Here is a 23,571-nt window from a genome sequence, read left to right as displayed (position 1 = left end):
TATCTCCGCATGGAGAACTGCATGGTGTTGTTGTACTATTTAATTTTATTAATCTAAATATGTTAAAAAGACAAAATTATTTGCATGTGGCCTTTGTAGATCTCAAGGGAGCTTTTGACTCCATAAACAGATTAAGATTATGGCAATAACATCCACAGATAAAGCTCTCTTACAACTAATTGTCACTTAGTATTCAAACCTAGCATCCAGAGTGCCTTACGAGATTGGTATTGCCTATCCAAATTATGTAGTTGGTCTAATAAAAGATATCACCCACAGAAATTCTTGCCTCTCGCATATTTCTTGGACCATCACAGCTACAACATCACTCCAACACTACAGAAAGGATATTTAAAAGCATATATTGGATTTTCCCTTACACTGGATACTTTTATTGCTTCTTAAGAAAAAAAATTAAAAAATATGTATGTATATGCATGCATAATCATTGTATATTTAAAAGTTACAGCTATAAAGCAATGTAGTTATATATGCCTCATCTTAAATTGACATTGTTTACAATACTAAGAATGCTCTGCTCAGCAGTTATCAGCACTAAACTAAGAAACATAATTACATTTTTATATTAATATATGCCATTTTCTTTCCCAGTCACTTACTGTCTTTTACAAAGAGAATGTTCAACCAAATCATTTGGACAGAAGAACCGTAAGCGTGCAGTTCCTCTAGAAGAAAGGCATTTTCTTCTTCATCTTTAATAGTTAAAAGGTTTGATCCTGTAAATGAAACACACATCAAGTTCCTTCACTCGTGACCATTTTCAGAACACAAGGCACATTTTTTGAATGCTAATCTCCTAGCCAGACTGGGAAATAACCTCCTCCTCCTGCATCCATAATCCTACAAGTAAACTATCTCAAATGAGCCTTAGGGAATTGGTTGCTTAACATGTCTTGCAATTTGGGAGAAGAGGAACAGCTAACTTCTTTAAAGCCCTCTCAGAATGCCAGCCCATATTTTTATACGAGATATTTGTTTTGCTTTTTTTTGCACACTATATGGAAGTAACATTTTTCCTTTTTGCAGTTTTACTGCAAAAGATAAGAAATACTGCATATATTTCATACTGAACTACAAAACTTTAATATTATCAGTTTACGTCTGAGATGCAGGAGTGGCAGAAACAGTGTGTTGCAGACCAAATCAAGAATCCAGTGCCACCCACCCCATATGGAAACACATGTCTGAGCTACAGTAGAGTCTGTAGATTCCAGATATGCCTAGCAGCCATCATTGGATGCCCAGATAAGACAATGATGCAAGACAATCATTCTCGACTGTGAGGGACTGCCAACGATTTGTAAGTATAGTTATAGTAAATGACTTTTAAATTCACAATAACATGTAAATCTGAAATCCTTTTTCTGCTTTACACCTGAAATCACATGATTTTTAATACAATTTGAAGAAAACACAATGGAATATGACAATATTTTTAAAACTAACATGGAAAGGGCATCTCTTATTACTTCATCTCAGATAATCCACTCTTGCCATTTAGGAAGAAGATTATGTTAAATTGTATAGTTAGAGAAAAACTAATTGCAAATTACCTTGCTTTTTACAGGATTCATATGCTGTATCAAAACTTGTACTCTTGAAAACCGTGGAAAAGCTGTAGCAATTGTTTTTAAATTTTAACCAGGGGACAGTTTTTTCTGAACAAAGGCCTTTGTGTTCAATTATTTTCTTTTCTATAAAACAAAAATAGTGTAGATTAAATAGTGTTTATTAATTCTATTGTTAAATATCCGCCAAATCATTTCTGAATAACACTACTAATAATTTCATAACATTGACATGCATGTAAGCAAGTAAATATTTCACTGTTATATACTGTATAATCCAAACCCTTGATTCACTAAATAGAATTCTAAAAGAATTGTATAAATCCTCAGTTTACAACTATTATTTAACTATTTATTTATTTTCTGGGAGTAAGCTAAATTGAACTAAGCCATGCAAGGAAGTGTGGACACACAAGCCAATTTAACTTGGTTAGTATTGTGTTAACTTTGTGAAGAAGGACTCAGAAGGGGAAAAAGCCTTAGAACCCTATCCACAAGGGACACAGTGCTTAGGACACTGATCCAATTGCCCTTTATTTTAAACTTGAGCAGGCCTGTCTTGTTCAAAAGTGAGCAAAGGGATCAGTATTTATTTTTTTAAATGGACCATTGATCTCAACATAGGCCCCTGGCAGAAATGTAAGTAAAGGCATGATAGGATCTGATGTACTATCCCCACAGTCATGCTTCCTGCCATGCCACACATGCACAGTAGGAGGCATGACTGTGGGAACAAACACCAAATCCCATTGCTACTTATTGCCAGTGCAGGGAGAGCTCAGGATCATGATCCTGGGCTCCCCCTGTACTGGCAAGTAGCAAGCTCTCATGGCTGGGAGCGCTGTCAGCTGATCTGGGCTCCCAGCCACATACCAGATATATTTTTATAACTGAATAAACAGTTAGAAAACTGGAACAACGTCTATTACAAAAAATCCCTTTAATAAATACTTTTTGTGTTGAAGGATTCCAAAGCAGTTTTCCCCAAATCTAGATACATTTATGATTTCCAGGCCTCATACTGCAGAAAAAGTATCAAATAGTTTCACTGAAGAAATGAGACCCCTGCTCATAAATCAGAATTAAATCTAGCAGTAACTATTTGCAGGACTAAAGTTTACCTCAGTTCAGAGTGATTGGAGAAGGCCCTGTATACCATTTAAATCCTACATTCTGGATTTATGTGAGGTTTAGGTGCATCATACCACCTTTAGGGACAACACATAATTTTGGGGGAAGAGAAGCAAATACTTTCTTTCTTATTAAAAAAAAGCTGTGATCTTTTTCTGACCAAACAATTTGGGGACTTTAACTTTTCATTTTTGCTCAAAAGCACACAGCAAACTACAGAGAACTCAGTGTATTTACTTCAGATGTAGGTTATCCATATGCAAATTTGAACCTGTGGTTTGCTTCCCAGAAATCTAGGCAGGGGTATAGTCATTTCAAATGGATGACTAAAGTTGTTAAGTCATCCTCTCTAGAGTCTTTGTAAAATATATTATACTTCATGCTCAATCCAAAAAATCTAACAAGCAAGCCTCTTTAATTCCTGGCAGAGATGTGCTCTTTCCACTCTCCCCTGAATCCAAAGAGCCAGTATTTTATTATTTTAAAATATTTCAGATAGGGGTGATGCAATAAAGGAAAAGTTTAATAGATATCTCTAGGTGTATATTAATTTATTATATAATTACCAGTCAAATCTAGGCCAGACAACTTCATTTCAAATACCTCCAATGTGTAAATGTAAATTTGTAGCTGCAACAATTTGATATAAAACATAATATTGACTTACTATTTGGCACATGACAAATGGCTCCTTGTAGACGTCTTTCACAGTTAGCACTTTCCCAGTGCCCATTAATATCAACAAAAACACAGCTGCCAAAAGACTGGGACTCCTCCTCCCTCCAGAAGGAAAACAAAGACTTAGTACCATCTGACCATTTAAAGTTAAGTCCACTCTGCAGAAAAAAAATAGGATTATTTCTCTGTGTGGTCCTGTTACATAAGAGATCTTTATTTCCCAAGGTTTGCTACCTCTGATTTTCCTCCTCCAAGCCAGGGTCCTAGCCAAAGTTACCAAAAGTTCCCTGCTATGTACTCAGCAGAAATCCTAACTTATCAATTGAGCCGTTACTCCAAATAAAATTATTCACCACATAAAAGTGCTAAAGCAGGGGTACTCCATCTTCTGGCTTTGTTGGCCAGATGAGCGGCGTGGGACTGGTCCATGAGCCAGATCAGGTTCTGTGCACCAAGATCAGGCGCCTAGCTGCCTCTACCCAGCACCACATGCCAGATAGGGCCCTGTGATGCTCCCCTGTGCCATCTGCCAAATTTTTAGACTCATGGGGAGCCCCATGGGCTGAACGATGTGGCACTGAGGGCTGGATTTGGCCTGCAGGTGGGGGGGGGGGAGGGTACCCCTGTATTACAGAACGAAGCTGAAGCCACTCGCCACTAAAAAGTTTTTTTCTCTGAGCATTTTTTAGCTCTCTTTTCAGTCCTGTCAGTGTTTGACCTGCAGTATGATTGCAGCATCCCATCAGGCAGTGCTGATACCAGACTCCCAGCAACTGACTTCAGTGAAGCTTGTATGCTGTGTTGCAAAGAGATGAGCCTAAGCTGAATAGTGGAATTCCATTTTAGATCCCAACTTTCCCAAAGTGTAGGGATATTTAGATTGGATTGTTCATATAAGCTCATCTTTGTTTACAAACTCAATCATGTCAAACAAACGCGAAGCATTTTTTTTGTCACAGTTTAATAAGTTTTACTAGTAAATGTCAAAAACTCATGCACAGTCTCATATCCATATGCATAGAATTCATACTTACATCTGAGGTAAATAGTCCAATCCAGTGGGGATAACCTAGTCGGTTTACAACGACACTGAGGAAGGCTTGGTGATAATGATCTGTAATGCTGACCAAATCAGCTCCTTTTGCCGTGCAAGATTTTAAAGCATCATACCAAGTCAAATTCTCATATATTAGTATGTATGTTTTGTTTCCATATTCTAAAGTGCCAGGTACTGGATACATCTCAGATCCATTTATAGAACGTCTGGATTTATCTGTGTTAGGTAGCACAAAACACCATCAGATGTTTTCCTTTAGCAGACAACAGTTAAATAACTTACCAGTTCTCAAAGCTGAGAAGTTTCCTGTGAAAACAATATAGACATTCAAAGCCTGCTGCTATCATGGTGTCTAGAGGTTATCACACCATTGTAACAAACATTTAAAAAAAAGAAACACTACAGCAAGAGGTACTCAGTTTGAAATTCTGATAAGGTTAGGGGCTGAAAAGATATACAGAATAAATGGATTTATTACTTTACAGCAGGGATGCTCAAATTGTGGCCTACAAGTCAAATGCAGCCTGCAGGATCATGGTGTCTGGCCTGTGAGGCTCCTCACAGGTTGGGAAATTTGGCTGCAGGGGAGCAGTGGCACTGCTACCTTGCCTCACTGCCAAATTCTCAAACCCCAAGTCACATGTGGTGGGTTGGAGTCAGGTTACACCCTCTCCCCCACCACAGCTGGATTGGGGCTTGACTACACCTCCTTCACTCCACAGCTGGGCCATGCTCCCTACCCCTTGCAACTGGATCAAGGCTGGGTCCCTCATGGCTGGATGGGGCCCTGCTACAACCTGTCCTGGGCACTGGATCGGGACCACCAGCCAGATATGGTCCACAAACCAATCTGGCCCACTGGCCAAAATGGTTGAGCACTGCTGCTCTACAGAGAGGACAATACTGAACTGAAGATTTTCCACTGACTCAATCTATAGAGGTTGGCAAGAATTGAAACAGGACCTCAGCATGTTCCAAACTTCTCAACCAGTGAACCTCAATCCTTCTGTAGGTAGCTGTAATGTGCTGTATATACAGTTCTATATATAGTGCCATGAGCTTAGTGATGTTATGTAAATTTTATGTTCCGAGTGTCATGTTTTAACTGTAGGGACTTGACATTGACAGGCAGTGTAGCAGGGAAGCTTACATGGCACTCCTAATACTGAAATTCTTCTGTGGGTGAAGACTTAAGTCTCTATGGCCCCTAGCAGCTGTCACACTTAAGATGTGATTAACAGTTTAGTCACATCTTAAATAATAACCTTGTCACAAGTTCAGGCAACTAATGGTGCCACAAAATGTGAAACCAGCCACAAAATTGTTCGACACATGTAAAAATACTATGGCTGTCTTCCATTGCATTTTAAAGTGAACATGTAGAAGGGTCCCCCTGATGCTGTTGCATAGAGGGCTTGGTTGACAGCTTCCTCAGCCCTGGAACTGCAGCATAGTCTCCAGATGGCTCTGGTGTGGTCCTAAGGTTGAGACCAACAATCAGCTGGTTGCCTGTTCTGGCCGTGGGACCCCAAAGGAGTCCTGAATTGGCTCCAGTGCAGCCCCAGGGCTGAGACTGACAATAAGCTGCTTGTGCATCCCAGAGACGGGACTACACTGGAACCATCTGGGGACTTCAGTGAGGTCCTGGGGCTGGAACCAACCATCAGATGATTGTCAGTCCCAGCCACAGGACCACACCAGTTCACCAGGAACCTGGCTTTCAAACTGCCAGTTCAGGGGAAGCCCAGGATCATGATGACACATAGAACTGGCATAACTGGGATCTAATTTCTGATCCTAAACCCATGCATTCTGACCATGCAAGTGTGGCATGGCAGGAGGTGCGATTGTTGGAATAGGGGAAGAGAATCATTACACCATTAAATGAATGTGTGCCAGGGGCCTATGGCTGTTAAGTTTAATCAAAAATGATCTCTGCCCACCACTTCTCTCATGTGTACCTAAGACTGAGATTCCAAGAGCATTCATAAGTAAATACCAAAAAGGGACTAAATAATGTTTTTTGGCAACTGCCACAGATGGAGCAGAAGCAAATTAGAGGCTTGTTTCTTGGCAGTAGTCTCATTTTCTCTATGGAGATTGTATAGACATGCCTTCTATGCTGTTGCTATATTCTTTATCCATAGGAGACAGCAGTTAGGTAGTTCCGCTAATGTATATGGAATTTTGATATGGTATATCCAAAAATAGCCCCTGTCAGTCTGTGTTACTAATTTGTCTCTGTAGACACTAGCACTAAAATGAAGCAAGTGCTTTGCTAAAACATATTTACTGTATTAAGTCAAAGCCATTTATGGACTCAGAGTACAAGGACTAAAACGGGTTTTAAAATAATAATGCATTTTTTATAATTCATGGCTTATTTTCCACTTAGTCATTTCTAGATATCTTGAATATTTGGATAAAGATATCTTTACCCCTCAGCTGACTTGAGCTTTTATGTATTAATTTGCAGACCCATGCACACTCGCTTTAGAACAAAGAAAACAGTGACAATGGATCTTAATATTGAAATGCTGACATAATCCTAGCTTCAGCAGCACCAACAGGGACATTTAAAGCATGGCTACGGCCCACTGCTGACATGTTCATTTCAGCCTCTCACATGAAATTTATCAGCAAGTTATGGACAGTGTCACTGTATCGAGAAGCACAGATGTACAAGTTTGAAGCACATGGAAGGCATCCAGGCCTCAGGCAGCAGTGCCAAGGGATTGCAGTTTCAGATTTTGGCTAGGGAAAATAGGCGGTATCCTTGTTTTTCTGACCAGGAAAACCTGAACAAACTTTTGTTAGTGGGAGAAGTAGACAAGGAATGGACCCTTCAATGAGTCTCCTGGATAACAACCACTGGGAAACTCTAGGTAGTCCACATTAATATGACATCTCATCTGCAATGCAACTTATTTTCACTTGTGGGGCTTTTGGCAAAGACTTTGCAACCTGTGGGCATGTCTTCCTGAGATATTTACTGCAAAGTACACTAATTAGTTCCACAGTAAACTAATTAGCTCCACATTAGCATTTGCAGGTATCAAATTTAGGCATGATTAGCAGCTAATGTTGCTATTTTAATGCACATTAAGAATTTATAACACTGACCTACACATGTAGATGCATGCCCATATTACTCATTAAATTAGGCTAATGACTTTTAATGCATCTTGTGTACACGCGCTCTATAAGTACTGTCCTGCTGTGGGGTTTTTTATGCACCACATGTGTAGACACTGACCCAGCTGGCTGGGGCATGAGGGTGCTACATTGTGTACCTTGCAATGGAGCCCTGCACTGGAGCACCCTCATGCCCCAGCCAGTCCCTCTGTAGCAAGTTGACCTGGGTGGGAGCAGCTCTGGGCTGGCAGACTGACTTCCAAGATCCCCTGGTAACCAGGACTGCTCCAACCTGGCTTAATGTGCTGTGATCCTGGGCACACCTTCAAACAGTGCAGTCATGAGCAATAAACTTTGGCACAATATGTGCCAGAATTTATTGCTTCATATTAATAGCACATGAAGATGCACCCTGTGTGAACCAGTTAAAAAGGCAGTGTTGTAATCAAAGAATCAAAATATAAATATTTGGTAGGAAACCAAATCTATTGCTTTTTTTTGTTTTCTGTTCCACAAGCAATGCCTATGGCTTTGCTTCATAACAAAATACCTGCTAGAAGTGTTCCGTGCTAGAAAAGCCTCATGAGTCCCTGAATGTGTGCAGTACCCATCATTAATTCATTTGGAACTTATGTCTCTGCTCACACTCATTCATTTATTTAGCTTACAATGAGGTAACTTTAGACATAGCCTTGAACAAGAGGGGTATGTTAGCTGAGCCACAGAGTAGGTACTAAGTACTTCACTTCAGAAACATCACATGGAAGCACAATTTCCTGTATTTTGCTTAATCTGGGACTAGTAATTTGCTGCTAGCCTGTAAAAGCAACAAACTTGTACTGATTTAATTGCACTGTCTGTGTAATGTGTACAGCCTTTTTCACTTGCTCCAGAAGTGCAACAGGTGCAGAGCTTAGATTGAGGCCTGAGCAGTCTTTGCAGGAACCCAATGGTGATTTTTACATGTCCCTAAAAGGATGTAAAATGAAGTATCACAATCTTATCTTTGGCCACTAACCATCTGGACTTGAGTGTAAGATTTGGATTTATAATGCTGACCCAACCTAGAGTGGCTCCTTCAATTCTACTATTAATGTCATTCACAGCATTCACCACCCTTTAAAGTGGGATGGTCTCATTACTCACCCCTTGTATAAGAGTCCTTCCTGGTCTCTTATTTGACTCAGAAGTGGTTAAAATTCCAAAGTTTATTATCTGATAACTATGTTCATAAAATTACTATATGGTTTTGCATCACACATGTAAAAAGGACATTTTGCATTAATGTAACATACATATAAAACCATGAGGCTTATCCTCTCAAGAGGAGGAAATTATACTGTCTCTCACAAGTCAAGGATGAGCTCACTGGTACATGTTCTAAGGCAGGGACAGTAGGGGTCAAAGGCTACTGTTAATTTAGTAGCAGCTATGAACAGGTTAAAATTAACTGTGACAGGCACTTTGTCCCTCCCTCTTAGGCTGGGAGAGAAGGACAACCTAGTATTAATTATAGCTCTTTATGCATCTGTTGCTCACAGAAAATCAGCTTCCCTGCTTTAACACCCACACGCCAATTTTGAAAGGCTAATTTTTTTGGGTAAAGGTACATGTGTATGCAAGTAAATATGATGATATCTTTCTGCTTTATGGCCATCAAGCATGATGGTAACAAAATCATAAAAGCGAGAAAGACGAATGAATTATTTAGATTGTCCAGTCTCTCTCTCTCTCTCTGTCTAGATTCTCACCTCTAGAATACTTTTCCTGGTGTAAATTTTACCTAGGTTTAAAAGTCTCATATGCTCAATATCATTTTCAGAAGATCTTAGGCATGGTTAGCCTAAATTCTGTCATTTCTAATTTCATTCTGCTACTCCACGTTATAAGCCACACTTTGCTCTCTCTGATTCAATGGCTGTATGACCAGAAACAAGGAAGAAGAATTAATTTATACAACTGCAGGTATTTTTGGTATCGTTCTTGTGCCGATTTGCCTGATACAGTGCCAATATTTTTTAGATTTTAGACTGCTGAAGTAAAACTATATAAGAGGTAATTCACATTCTGTGATTTATACAACTCTATACAACATTGCACAACGTGAGGTTGCTAATTAAAAAGGAAAGGCCAAGAGGAGAATGAAACAGGAACAAATTCTTACCTTGAGTCTTCTGACAGATAAAACCATTAGTTTTCTCACAACTGTCTAAGTACCATTTTCCCGTGAAATAAAAATTAGGGTTATTTGATACCAAAGTACACAATTCATCTTCTTGGATATTAGATATCTTAACATTATGGCCCTGTAAAAGATATGACTTAATTATACAAAAACTGTTCAATTATAACAACATTAAAATAAAATCTTTACTAGAGAAGGGATGCAGAATATTAACTAGTTGACATTCGTTGAAAAAGAACATGCATTAGGCAGAGCAATAATACTCCAATATATACCAGAATAATTAAAAATTGAAATAATATAGTACATTTGGCTACTTTAGGTGAAAAAATGTAAGACCAGGATTAACTAAAATCCTAAACAAAATATGTATTCCCCTAAGCATAAAGCAATATGCATTACAATAAATGTATTGATAATTTTGTTTTCCCAGTGTTTTTTGAGATGAGTTTTAAAAAACTGGCTTTGTCCCCAAATTTTGTAAACATAAGTGGCAATACATGAGCAGTGATAAATCACATAACTGTGGTTACACAGCAGCATTTTACCCATGTTTACTTTTGTTGGTGAAACTATTCCTACAGTTAACAAGAACAAGAACAAAATGAGAGTAGGCTGAGACCCTATTGTTTTGGAAATTATGATTTCTATTTACAGATAAACAACTACTCATGTCCACAAAACCCATATTGAGACTTACATGTATTACTTCAACTGGAGACCAATTGGAGTACGCTTCAGATTTTTGAGTCACCATTTTTGTATAATCATCACCCTGCAGACCTATCCAAACATTAGTCTTATGTCCAAATAGATTCATTGTTATAAAAGCTGGAAAAGGAGACAGGAATAAAATATTAAACAATTTACTGAAAACCATTTGGATGAATATGAAATCTCTTTGTGGTCATAATTCTCTCATTAAAATAAAGGAAAATCTTGATTACTAATCAGTACCATTTTATAATTATTTTTCCTATTTAAAAGTAATGGCATTAATTGCTTTTCATTTCTATGTACACTTAATTTCAACGTTATTGACTGATTTCACTGAGTTATGTTCAAGCCCATTGTCTAGCAAGTCTTGGAGAGATTATCACAGGATTTGGAACATTTTGGGGGGGTTTTTGATCACTAACATGTGTCATAGAAAATGTATTTCTCCACTGTAGTTAAAAATTAAACTGTGTAACAGAGCCAAAGGTTCCTGTTACTTGAAGGGTAAAGGAGCAGGAAGTAAAGCCTCAGGTGGGGAAAGCTGCCTCTTATGGGCTGCCAGGTACTGGGGGAAGCTGCCTGATGTCAGCACTTACCACCAAACTACTGTAGCTGTGTTGTGGTAGCAGCATGGACTAGAGCCTCGCATAGGAGCACAGCAGGGTCCAGAGCAGTAAGTCCCCCTGGGGCTAAAAGCCAGCAGGCTGAATCAGGAAACACCTGCAGCACCTTAGGGAGGCATGTGACAAGCAGGAGGCAGGGCCGGGGACAAGCAGGACAAGCAGGAGGGGCAATCTGGCCCTGGAGGCTGCTGAGCCAAGAGCTTCAGAGTAAGGGGAATACAGGAGCTCTGCTTGTTGGCACTGGGGCTGGCTTGAAGAAGGCAAACAGAATGCTGGTGCCTGGGTAAGAGGAAGCCTTGTTTATGTTTGGACCCAGGGGTGGTTTAGTTGTGTTTGCAAGAAGGCTTACTCCTGGGTTACAGTTTTAACCAGTGGTTTGGGAGGAGCTGGAAGGGGAGTGAGTGGAGGCCATGACAGTGTGCCTGAGGGGTGCCTGGGGGTTTAGCCCATACTGGAATGCCAGTGTTCAGAGCCCTGCTAGGGGCCTTGATTCAGGGCTCTGACTGGAGAAGGAAGATCCATGTTTAGAGAGAGAGAAAGAAAGGCTGAAGCCTAGCTTGGACAAGGGCCAGGAGGCCCAGTGCCCGGGGAGGCAGATCTGAGGCCAGGGGGGTTCAGTGCACAAGAGGGATGGAGATAGGGTCCCAACAAGGGTGTAAAGGCCTGAGGTAGCCTGGTATCAGATTGGGGCCAAGTGTCCATCAAGGCCATTATCTGATAATATCTGCAAGGCCTGGGTGTGGTGTAAGGAGCAGTTACAAACTACTTAAGGCAAAGTTGGGAGGCTAGATTTTAGACTAACAAAGCAACTCTACAAACACAATACATTTCCACGACTTGAATGAACAGAATATACCAAGCATACCATAAATATAGGAGTGTGATATACTGATCAGGAGCATTATAACTAGGGGTAGGCGAGTGAGGCATCAGCCCCAGGTACCAACTAAAATATTACACAAAATGGGGGGCCCCCTGGGAAATATGTGCCAGGGTGGTGGCAGCAGCAGCAGCTGGGTGCAGAGACACTGTCGTAGCCAGAGATGGGCAGACCCCTACTGCCACTTCTCTTGCCACCAAACTCCTTGCTGCCCATTGTTGTTGGTGAGGGGAAATGGCAGTATGGGCACCTCAGTCGTAAGAGCGGCAGCAATGACAGCTGTAATGGGGGATGCAAAAAAGTGCACAACTTTACCACAGCGGGGTGTAAATACGCTGGCTTTGGGAAACATTGGGCCAGGGCGCAAAACATAGTTACACCTCTGCTGATCAGTCCACACTGGAGTCAAAGAAAAGGCAACCAGTACAATGTACATCAGATGTGAAATCCTATATGTATGTAACCATGATAGTATTTTTCCATCTATCACCATTATTTTTAATAAGATGGGTATTGGGATATTATGTTATACTCATAATGTGAGAATTTTATAACCAAACTTTAATTATGTATCCATCTATCTTTTACACTTTCATTTATTCATCACTTCAGCATATTGGCAAGAAGTGCCGTTGAAACATCTAATCTGCAAAAGACATCTTGTGGTGGGCAAGGAAATAATATTTTCATGTTACAGTTGTGGAAATTTGAGAAAATCCTACATTTTTATTTCTTAAAGTCACAGGGAGAGTGGCAGAGGCAAGGCTAGGAATATACATATTCCTTATTCCTGATTATACTTTATATGTTAACACAAACAAATACAATCTCACACTGGATGTTTTTATAGTAGTTTCAAAACTGTACCTTGTTCCATTTCATTTTCAATAGAAGCGAGTGAGCCATCAGATTTACTGCAGAATTCTTGGGCAGAATACCAGCTTCTGAGCTGACTTGGATCCTTTGGAATTTGTATTAAAAAACACTATTCCCCAAAAATAGAAAATATTTATTTTTCACATTTTAGATGAGTTTGGTGATCATTAGAAATACCATACCAACAACCCTACATATCATGTTCTTCTGATTACTAATAGAATAAGTACAAGAAACACTAGCAGGCCACTGCCTATCTAAACCAGTGGTTCTCAACCATTTTAGACTTGAGGCACCCCATATTAGACTCAAGCCACTGCCTGGAAAATGCCAGCCCTTAGCTTTCACTCTTTTTTTTTATTTTAAACTACGGAAAAATGACACAGCAATTTTTCTGTTGCAAGAACTCAGAAAAACCACAATAGGGCAGAATATCTTTAATCCTATATATTCTTATTTGAAATTTTTAATTTTATCTTGTGTCATGTTTGCACACCTAACAGTGCTAACGTTGCATGGCATCCCACAGCACCCCAGGAAAGATCTCATGGTACCCCAGTTGAGAATTACTGGCTTAAATTGTAAGCAGGAGAATCAGTTATTTAAACAGGGAAAGGACATTGGGGCATACATGCTCTTTCAGTGTCTAGACATCTCTGCTAAAACTATCAGCACAAATGAGAATCAGAATAAGCTCGGTCACAAATACTGTGATGCAAGCATTTATATAGAACTAATTCACTGAAAAGCAAACCCTCATTTACTTTCAACTCTGCAACACATCACTTCTACATTCTGGGAGTTAATTTGCAGTCACTACTGGGTGCGTCTACATGTGCCCGTGACTGCACGTTGGTATTGCACAGTCACTCAGTGCTTGCTAATACTTAATAACTGTGCAGTATGAGCCGGTACTGTGCAGTCCCCATGGCACATGATTATTTTTAGAGGCTGTATTGACACAGCAATGAGCTATGGCAGTGTAGCTTGTCACTAAGGTAATGTAGCATAGACGTCACGGTTTGTGCCTGCCGACACTATGTCGCCATAGCGATGAGCTACTTCACCATAGCTCATTGCTATGGCGACAGTGTCTCGTAGCTGTGCCCACTGATCAGGACCAGGACCAAGTGTGTCCCAGAAGTCTATATAGTCTATATTTTGGAGAAATCTAACCATTCATTTGTCTATGCTAATGTTATAGAATGCATAGGTTTAGCTAAACATAATTAAAAATTTCCCTTTCAACTCTAGAGTGCAAATGCAGTAAGGTTTATTATTATCTTTAATGGAATTTATTGGTAAGAATGTGGTGGTCTAATTTGTGAAAGAAAGAAAAATACAGGGCATCATCAAATACAGTCTGGTATTAAAATCACATTTCTAAAAAGGCATCTTCGTGTATGTCTTTTTTGTGCCTGAGGGTATGGAACAGGCTAAGACCCCAAATCCCACAGACAAATACATGTGAATAATTTCCTGGGTATAAATATTCCTTTTTGCTCAACAAATATAAAGCTTCCTCTAAATTAATGGGATTATTAAACTGTGTAAAGTTTATTGATAAGCATAAGCACTTACATGGGCAGAGCCTATCTTTGTATGCCTAAAAGGCTTATTTACAAGAGGAAAAATTATATCTTTAAATGATCAGTAATATTTTTATATAGTTCAATAACAACAAAAATATATTTCACCTTGGTTCCAAAGTGCAGCCAACCTTTGGGACATGTTCCTTGCTGGTTCTGATCTTTTGGAATTTCTCTTTCTATTTTCCATATAGTTTTACGCTTACAAATACATGGAAGAGATACAGTACAGTTTTCATACCCCCAGAGTCCTATGGAAAATAATTTTTAGAAATGTTGGTTAGACATTCATATTAGAAAAACTGCTGTGTGGCACTGATTTGAGGACAGAAAATTATTTTCTCTTAGATGTCATTGTTAATATTACTATAATTTATTGGCTGAACAAAAGCCAAAATTTAAAAATTCCTGCAAATGACAATTAAAACATTCCTGCAAAATGACAATAAAAATTTGAATTTCAGACATAATATTCTGCTTTGATAGCTGTCTTCCAATTCCTGTTGCTTTGATTTTATATAAAAAACTAATATGTCATAGTAGATGAATGTATATGCATTAAATAAAATATTCTATATAAATCAAAACTAATAAACATTAAACTAATCAAAATTACATTTTCAAAACAAAACTCTGTCCTATAAACTACTGTTAAAATTGAGATGCCATTATTAAATACCTTGATAGATCTGTGATAGAACACAATTCTATCAAAATTCTTTGATCAGCTTAAATCTATATGTAATACACAAACTTTAAGAAGCTGAATATGATCAGTTCCAAAATTTCAGGAAAGTTCAAGGGATGAACCAGCAGAACTCCACCAATGCTGGTGAAAACCAGCAAAAAAATTATTTGTATTAAAAGTCAGACCTACAGAAGTGCTTCTAGCAGAAGCCGCTCTCTAGCACCCTCTATTGTTTTCTAGTATTATTACAGGCATCAACTTGTAAATCACACTCTTACCTACATGATTCCATATTCCAGCCAGAGTCTCAACCTGGCTCTTTAACCCCATAATTCAGCCAGCATCACCCCAAGGTGACTGCTCCCAGTCTAAGTAACCAATCCCAGATGGGTCCCTTGTTTCCACTTTAACCAGATTTCCCTCCACTCCCACATTTCCAATCTCTTACCTGAAGGCCAACCAGTCACCTCCATTTTGGACCTTTATCCCCTCCTGGCCAAGACCACTTCTGTATTGTCCCCTATTTCCCTTCTCCCCTATGCCCTGATGGTCCCCTAGACAGACCTTCACTCCATACGCCCTCATGATAACCTGTAACATTTTCATTGCTCCAGAAGACATCTTTTACAAGGTAACAACACAAAGCTACACAGTTCATATTTCTTATCTACCTACTCATAAAATTACTACAAAAAGCACATAGCCCTTTATTTAGAGCTGACCTGCCAAACTCAAGCTTTCACAAAATCATTAGTCAGCTCCGCCAAAATCAGGACATTAGTTAAAATCATACGATTACTAAACATAATAGATTTTAGATTTTTTTTATGCTAGTCATGAAGGCTAGAAACGTCTTTCACAGTAAAAACAGAGATTCTCATATGATTTCTGAATCTTGTGCTTTAAGAAAAACGTATTCCAAGATTCATGGTAAAATCATACGAGTTTGCAAAATTGTAAACTTATTTTATTTACAGTAGCAAAGCACAGATCCAAGTAATGAATGATGGAAAGCCTAACAAGGGGGATAAACAAAACACTCTATCCACAATGCCTATGCAAATTGGCTATAGGTCCAACATTTTGCTTATGTGCTAGGTTACTACATTCTTGTGTTGATGTAAAAACAGTGTACAAAAATATGAAAACCCAGTGCTAAATCCATCTGGATCATTTATATGGCTATGAACAACTGAGTATGAAAAATGACACACATACAACTGATATTCCAGATAAAAGACTTCTGACTTCTAGTGTGCACTAAAGATTCCTGGCATGATTGGACAATTTATAGTTTTGATATAAAAGCTGGAACTTCTAAGATGCATAGGCACTTTAAACTAATTTATACTATTTTTTCTATTACTTTTTTACACAATGGAATACTTATCTAGTGATAAACATGTATTAGGAGTGTCACTATCTAAATTCCACACATCAAAAAAATAGTTACATAGTAGATTATTTCTATTGTTTTAGTCAAATACAAAATCTTAGTCTAAGTCTGCAAAAAAGCCATCAGAACCCCCTCAGATCGACAGAATTATTAATTTATGATTAATGGAACAAAAGGAAACGTAAAATTGACCTGTTTGTGATGACATGAAGACACATCTTCCTTCTTGTGTATGCACAGATCCATCTCTCAATTTGTTCCAGTTCTGATATGTTACTGGTAACCCATCTTTCCAGCTGCATAGCAATGTTAAATAATTAACGACATGCTCTCACCTATTTCTGTACTCATATATTCACTTTTATTTATAAATGCAGCATACAGATGGAAGCTAAGAAATGTCCTTTAATTAACTTACATGAAAACTAGTCACATGTTTATGTTATATCTGTTATGTATTTCAGCAGAAATACTATAATATGTATAAAAACAACAGTAATTGATTCTAAATACATAAGAATGCACTGATCCTTGAGATTGCACTAAGCCTTCAAAACAATCTCAATGGCTAGGGACAGAAATTGCATATAAACTGGTATAAGTGTTTGGAAACTGGTTCAAATCTGTAACAATAGAAGTTCAGTGCACGTAAACCATTTTAAAACAGTTTTAGCCATTTTGAAGATACAGCTGGATGGACATAGTATCAAACCTAACTGGTTTAGGTTAAATCAGTTAACTAGAACCTGGAGCAGATGTGGCACAGATGTTCAACTATCTCACAGTCCCCCAGCATCCCAGGATGCTTTCCACCTCTCCCACAAGCCTCCCCCCACTTGCAGGGGGGGCGGGCTAGCCATGGCTTAAGCTGCCTGTTCCAGCCAAGTAGGGAGCCATGCTCTAGAGCCCCCTCTAACTTCTGGGCAACTGCATGCATGTGGCTGCATTTCCAGAGTCAAAAGTGAATGTCTGTTTACTTGCTTATCAGTTGGTATGCAGTTTAGATTAACCTGCAAAGATGGAAGCAATTCAGCCTCCGGCTTTTTGACTGTCTGTACTTTGCCAATGTAACAAATGGAAGGGCAACTTTGAAACAAGACCTATTAACAGGAGTACAAAGCAGTATATTACAAGTACACATCACTATATTCTTACCGAAATGTATCACTAGGAGTTTCTGAGCCTAGTCCAATCCACCAATGAGCATCATCACTACTTGACAGCTGTAGGAATATTTTTACCAGTGTTTAGTAACATGTTTGCTTTTCTGCTAAATAATTCACAGAACACGCACATACCCTAGTGCCTCTACAACCAGTGGCAGAGCTACTTAATTTCAGTTGGAGCAACATCAGGACCCAAATCCAACTTTCCTTAATTTATATGAGTAGTCCACTGACTTCAGACAGGTTTATTCTGGTAAAGAAAGTAAGGTTTGAACCTAAGCCTACATTTGATTCTACAATTGATTGCACAAAAGATAAATTGCCACTTGTATGAATTCAGAGCTTGTTTGTAAAACAATATTCTGGACTAAAAGTTGTTGTACAGGTGTCAAAACCTAAACTAAACTACCATAACACACAAATGAAAACATTCCTTTTTTACATTGAAATATTCACAAACATTCATTAATATTAAATTCGTTTAGTTATCCCAGTTTTTATTCTGGTGAAAGATGTCAGATTGCCAGTTCTAAGTAGTGTCATGCTCTGTCTAATGTACAGAACAGAAAAATGTGGACAGCGACCATATCATGCCAATATGCCTCCCCACTTGGACTGTGAATGGGAACTACTACCTCTGTGGTGCCATGCTTGCTCAGAAATAGTGAACAAGGGAAACTGTTGGGTTTTAAATGTACATGATCCTGAAACAGAGGTCCTGTCTATGGGAAATAGCTACTTTTCCATAAACACTTGAGTCATTATCATTACTGTTAAGAAAGCTGACTATAATTCCTATCAGTCAAATTCTTTTCTCAGGTATTGCTTTCACAAGGATTGCACCAACACAAATGAAAGCAGATTTTGGTCAATTAAAAAAAACCTCCTGAGTCACTCCTGCTATACTCAAGATTTATAGCAGTGTGGTCTGTCTTGCCATTGGTTTGTTAATACTGCAAAATCATTAATGGTAACGTTCAGCATGTGCAGTGCAGTGTCAAGGCTATATTGGGACGTGGACTTTTGATACTTTGTCACACCTAGAAATACCATAACGTAACATTTTTCAGGACTGATTATGATCTCAGGGAAAGGATCATATTCATTTTATTAATTTTTTTTCACAATAATTTTAATGATTGTCAGCTATGCTCCTGCTCCTTCTACCAGTCGTAGAGTATCCAGTGAGAAGTCCAACGTTTCATATATTGCCCCCATAACTCAAGGACACTTGGCTAAATTGGAGAAAATTAGAAAAAAATAACTCTAGAATTAGTTGGAGTTTCAGTGTAAACAAGATTCTGGTGGCTAGATTGGGTTTTACAACTCATATTTGACTAAGCCAATCAGAAGGATAATCTGCTGGAACCTTTTTTAAAAACAAACTGCATTTTATCAATTTTGGGATTTTAGGAAAATTCCCCCAGTGTAAGTAATGTCTGCAGGGCAAATTCTTCCAGTCAAAATAAATGACTTCTCTGAGGTGCTAAGATATCTTGACCCTCAAAGAAGTAAATATGAACTTATCATGCCACAGTATCATGCCTATATTCTGAGATATTTTCACTGAGGAAAACTGAGTTACTTTTGTATTTGTGTAACTGAAAGCAGAACTCAACCCTGTTTATTTTGTAAATGCAAGATATTCTCTTTTCCTAGATTATCAACAATGTTTATAGTTGGTATCTTGTCTTAAGCATTAGTATTTATTTAAAAATGCACCGACCTATAGACAGATTTTAAAGAATGATTTTAGCCAAAAAAGCAGAGTACTTAATTACTGCTTAAGATCATTTTGGTCTGGTGCTACTGCTGCATAATGCAATGTTACTTTGAGAAGATCAGCAGAATCAGTAATGTAAAGATCATGCTTTCAAAATTTTGTCTTCCTCTTTCTTTATTACTAAAGATACCTGAATGAAAACAGGTCTTTTGTTTCAGGAATTCATCTGTTTCTGCAACTATTTCCTTTTAAAGTCAAAATAATGCATTACATCATAGTGGTTGCTATAGAAATTTTGACTTCACACGTAAGTGAGAATTCTGAGAATTTAAAGCAAAACCCCTGTTTTCACATAAAAATTTTAGTAACGAAGTGCTCTGTAAAAGGGAACCAGAAGCCTCCTGTTACTTTAAAAGGACAGTAGAGCAGGCTAAGCTCAGGGAGGACTGGGAGCTGGGAAACAAGTTAGTTGCTAATAAAATGGCTGCCAGAAAACAAACTAGACTGAGAGGCACAGGTAGAGGCTAACCATGAGAAGGTAACTCAGCTTGGGGATGGAGGCAGAGCAGTAAAATGTGCCAAGGGCAGTCAGTGAAGCAGCCCAGAAATATGCTGCAGGCAGATGAGCTAAGTCCTAACAGAAGGAACAAGCAGGTTATCATCAAGGGGAAACTCCTGTTAGTGCCCGCAGGCACATGACCAGATGGGGCTGGGCTTAGGAGACTCTTAAAGCCAGTGCCTGAGTCCAGACAGGCAGCCTGACCCTGGTAGCTACAAAGAGAAGAGCTCCTACTCTGGAAAGCTGCAGTGAGAGGCTGTGCTGACTCCTGAAATACCTTGACAATGCTAGTAAGACACTGAATGCTTGCTGCAAAGGGGACAGGACCCAAGGCAAGCTTCCCAGCTTGTTAGATAGACAGTTGGCTTGGAGTTTATTAGAGCCAGAGTGCTTATACATTTTGCTTGAGTTTTAACCAGTGGCTTTGGTTTGGGACTAGTAGGGGTGACAGAAGGACCCAGGTGCCAAGGAGGCACATGAGGCTGTAGCTTGCCAGAGCAGGGTGCAAGCTGCAGTGTGGCCCAAGAAGGTGAGACTCAGGGCTGGGGGTCCACCACTAGAGACAGCTAAAGAGAAAGAGACAGAGACTGAGCCAGGAGCCCAGTGCCTGTGAGAGAACCTACAGCCCAAGAGCGGCAGAGACAGGCCTAGAAAGCCCCAGCCCAGAGAAGAGCTAAGCCTAAGGCCAGGGGCCCACAACCTGGGAAGGGCAACGTTAACAGCCAAAGAAGGTGAAACAAGAGCTGGAGCCCTAAAAGTCAGGTCCAGTGCAGTGAGTCTAGGCTAAAGGGACCAGCCACAGCAGGTGGCAGAGGCTTGGAAGGCTGAGGCCCCAACAAGGGAGTGGAGGCCTGAGGTGGCCTGGTGTTTGGGGCAAAGTGCCCATCTAAGTGGTGATTAAAGTTGCAGCAAGATAAGTTAGGGTTAGATATTAGGAAGAACTTTCTCACCAGGAGGGTAGTAAAGCACTGGAAGAGGTTACCTAGAGAGTTGGGGAAATTCCATCCTTGGAGGTTTTTAAGACCTGACTAGACAAACCTTCAGCTGGAATATTCTAGTTGGGGATGGTCTGGCTTTGAGCAGGGGGTTGGACTAGATGACATCCTGAGGTCTCTTCCAACCCTAATTTTCTACGATTCTATGATTGGGAACATCTGTGAAATATGGGCACAACTGTAGGGGAGGTCACAGGCCATGTGTAGCCCATAAGGTGATAGGTGCCCTAGAGCATGTGCGGATCAAGAGGACCTGGCCTACTTAATGAGAGACTGTTTGGGATTAGTGGGGTCTGAGAGATGGGGATCTGCTGGTGCGAACAGACCAGGGTTTGCTCTAAGACCAGTGGGCAGTCTCCCTTTCTACATCTATTAAGAATAATCAAGGCATGACAGGTGAAAAGCAAAGGGTGGGTAGCTTAGAGTAGTGCTTTTCAACCAGTGTGCTGTGAAGAACTCCCTGGTATACCGCGAGAATTTTGGAATAACAAGAAACTTCTCCAGCTGCCTCGCACTAACAAATAAGCCGTGTTGATGAGATATTTACAAAAGACTCATGCATGTGTTGGCTGTGGGGGACAGAGAGAACCAGTGGAACAGAAGGAAATTCATCTACTGCTTATGTGTTGGCTGTGGGGGATGTGCAGTTTGCAAGCCTCTGAACAGCCTATGCTGTGGAATTTTGCCACAGCAATGAGTTACAATGAGCTCATAAGTATGGGGATGAGGAATACCATCACAGGTGTTCCAAGGAAATTTTTTGTTGATGTAAGTGTGACTTAGGCTGTAAAAAGTTAAGAAACACTAGGGCTATGCGAAGTTTTGGTAGCTGACTTGATTCAGAGAAGATTCGGCCCAATTCAGGGACTGAATCTCTGAATCCAATTTGAATCGGGAAACCAAGTAAAAGCTCCAAATAGATTTGAAGCATCCAAATCGATTTGGAAAAGATTTGGAAAAGATTTGGCTAATTCAGAGATTCGGCCATAGACTAAACAGGCCGCTGACAGCTGCCTCCAGCTGGTAAGTCTGTTGGAGTTGGGGGAGGGAAGGGAAGTGGGGGAGGGAGGGATTAGGGCTGGGACAAGCTGCTCAGCCAGGGTGGGGGGGCGCCTTAATTGGGGAGGGGGGTGGGGAGACGCGGGATGCAGGCACGGCACAACTGGGAGCAGGGGCTCTGCCCTGCTGCTGCTTGCACAGCCGGGGGGTGGGGAAGGGGGGCTGGGATGTGGGCATGACTTGCTCCAGGTGGCTGCAGGGCATAGCCCCTGCTCCCAGCACTGCCATGTCTGCATCCCATGCCCCCTGCATCGGGTGGCAAGAGGCAGCAGGGCAGAGCCCCCACTCCCAGTGCTGATGCAGGCAGGGCAGCACTGGGAGTGGGGGCTATGCCCTGCTGCCACCTAGAGTGAGCCGCGCGCCCTCCATGCCAGCTGGGTAAGCGATAGCAGAGCAGAACCTCCATGGCTCCCCCCACTGGGGCAGAGGCAGGCACAGCCAGAGGAGCTGTGGGAGAAGCCCTCATGGCTGCCCTGCCTGGCCTCATCCCCTGCCTGGTCCAGCCTTCTGGCACTTAAAAAAACAAAAGCCCTGAACTCACTGGCTCTGGCAGTGGTGATTGGGGCCTCTGAGGGCTTGTGGCAGAGCTGCCCTGCACAGCATGGGGGTAGCAGGGATCGCACCCCCCAGGCACCCATGCAACAGCTGTCGTATCGTGCAGGTGCAGTGTTGCTCGGCAGGGCATTACGCACTGTCTGGAACCTGGGGCAGCTCCAGCAGTCACTTGGAGCCTGGTACCACTCAGCCCCAGTGGCCTCAGCTCCCAGACAGTGCGCAGCACCTTGCCAAACCATGCTGCACCTGCACCATGAAGCAGCTGCCGCACAGGTGCCAGGTGGGCGGGGGCAGTCCCTACTGCCATGTGCTGCACAGGTGGGCTGTGCCATGAGTGCCCAGAGAACTCAATCACTGCTCCTGCAAACAGTGAATACAGCGCTTTTTTTTTTTTTTAAAGTGCTGGGACTAGGCTGGGGCCGGGTGGGGGATGGGGTCAGGCAGGGTAGTCATGGGGGCTTCTCCCAAGGTGCTGGTCACCCTACCCAGTGGCGGCCCCATGGCAGTTTTAAGCTTTTAGTTTTTTACGCTTTTAGACAACCACCAACACCATCAACCGCCAGACGCCAATGAGTTACCCGATCCGAACTGTTTTAATTGATGTCTTCTGGTGCTGGTCGTCCCTTGCCTCAACAGCGAATGCAATGACGATGACAGCGACCAGTGGGACCCACCCGTTTGGGGGTATTTTAACCATCAGATCCCTCCCCGCACCCCACTGGGGTGTGGGGTCCACGTTTACCACCAGCCGCCATCCGCAGGCAGCCCACAGAGACTAGCGGCCCACGCCGCATAACCACGAGGACATCAAATAGTCCCACGGCTCTCCCGACCTGGGGAGAGGCAGGCACAGCCAGAGGAGCTGCCCAGCTGTGCCTGCTTCTCCCCGGCGAATTTGAATCACTGAATCTGTCCAAATCAGCACTGAATCTTCCGAAGCTGATTCAGCCGAATCAGTTCAGGACAGTGA

The 23,571-nt window shown here is 40.9% G+C and overlaps 1 protein-coding gene across 1 annotated transcript in view; it reads right to left on the bottom strand.

Annotated features, from left to right (window-relative positions):
• The window catches only part of PLA2R1 (phospholipase A2 receptor 1), an 87,529-nt gene that overhangs the window by 9,117 nt on the left and 54,841 nt on the right, over positions 1-23,571 (bottom strand). The window contains exons 18-27 of the mRNA XM_090045631.1: positions 17,700-17,767; positions 16,737-16,840; positions 14,569-14,711; positions 12,863-12,980; positions 10,476-10,606; positions 9,755-9,896; positions 4,433-4,671; positions 3,388-3,556; positions 1,575-1,715; positions 621-737 (exon numbers count right to left, since the gene is read on the bottom strand). Coding sequence (XP_089901757.1) covers positions 621-737; positions 1,575-1,715; positions 3,388-3,556; positions 4,433-4,671; positions 9,755-9,896; positions 10,476-10,606; positions 12,863-12,980; positions 14,569-14,711; positions 16,737-16,840; positions 17,700-17,767 — 1,372 coding nt within the window. The remainder of the gene's footprint in view (positions 1-620; positions 738-1,574; positions 1,716-3,387; positions 3,557-4,432; positions 4,672-9,754; positions 9,897-10,475; positions 10,607-12,862; positions 12,981-14,568; positions 14,712-16,736; positions 16,841-17,699; positions 17,768-23,571) is intronic.

Source organism: Crocodylus siamensis, chromosome 4 (genome assembly GCF_052110815.1).
Source record: "Crocodylus siamensis isolate JL-2025a chromosome 4, ASM5211081v1, whole genome shotgun sequence".
NCBI lineage: Eukaryota > Metazoa > Chordata > Crocodylia > Crocodylidae > Crocodylus > Crocodylus siamensis.
This window is presented reverse-complemented; position numbering and strand designations above follow the sequence as displayed.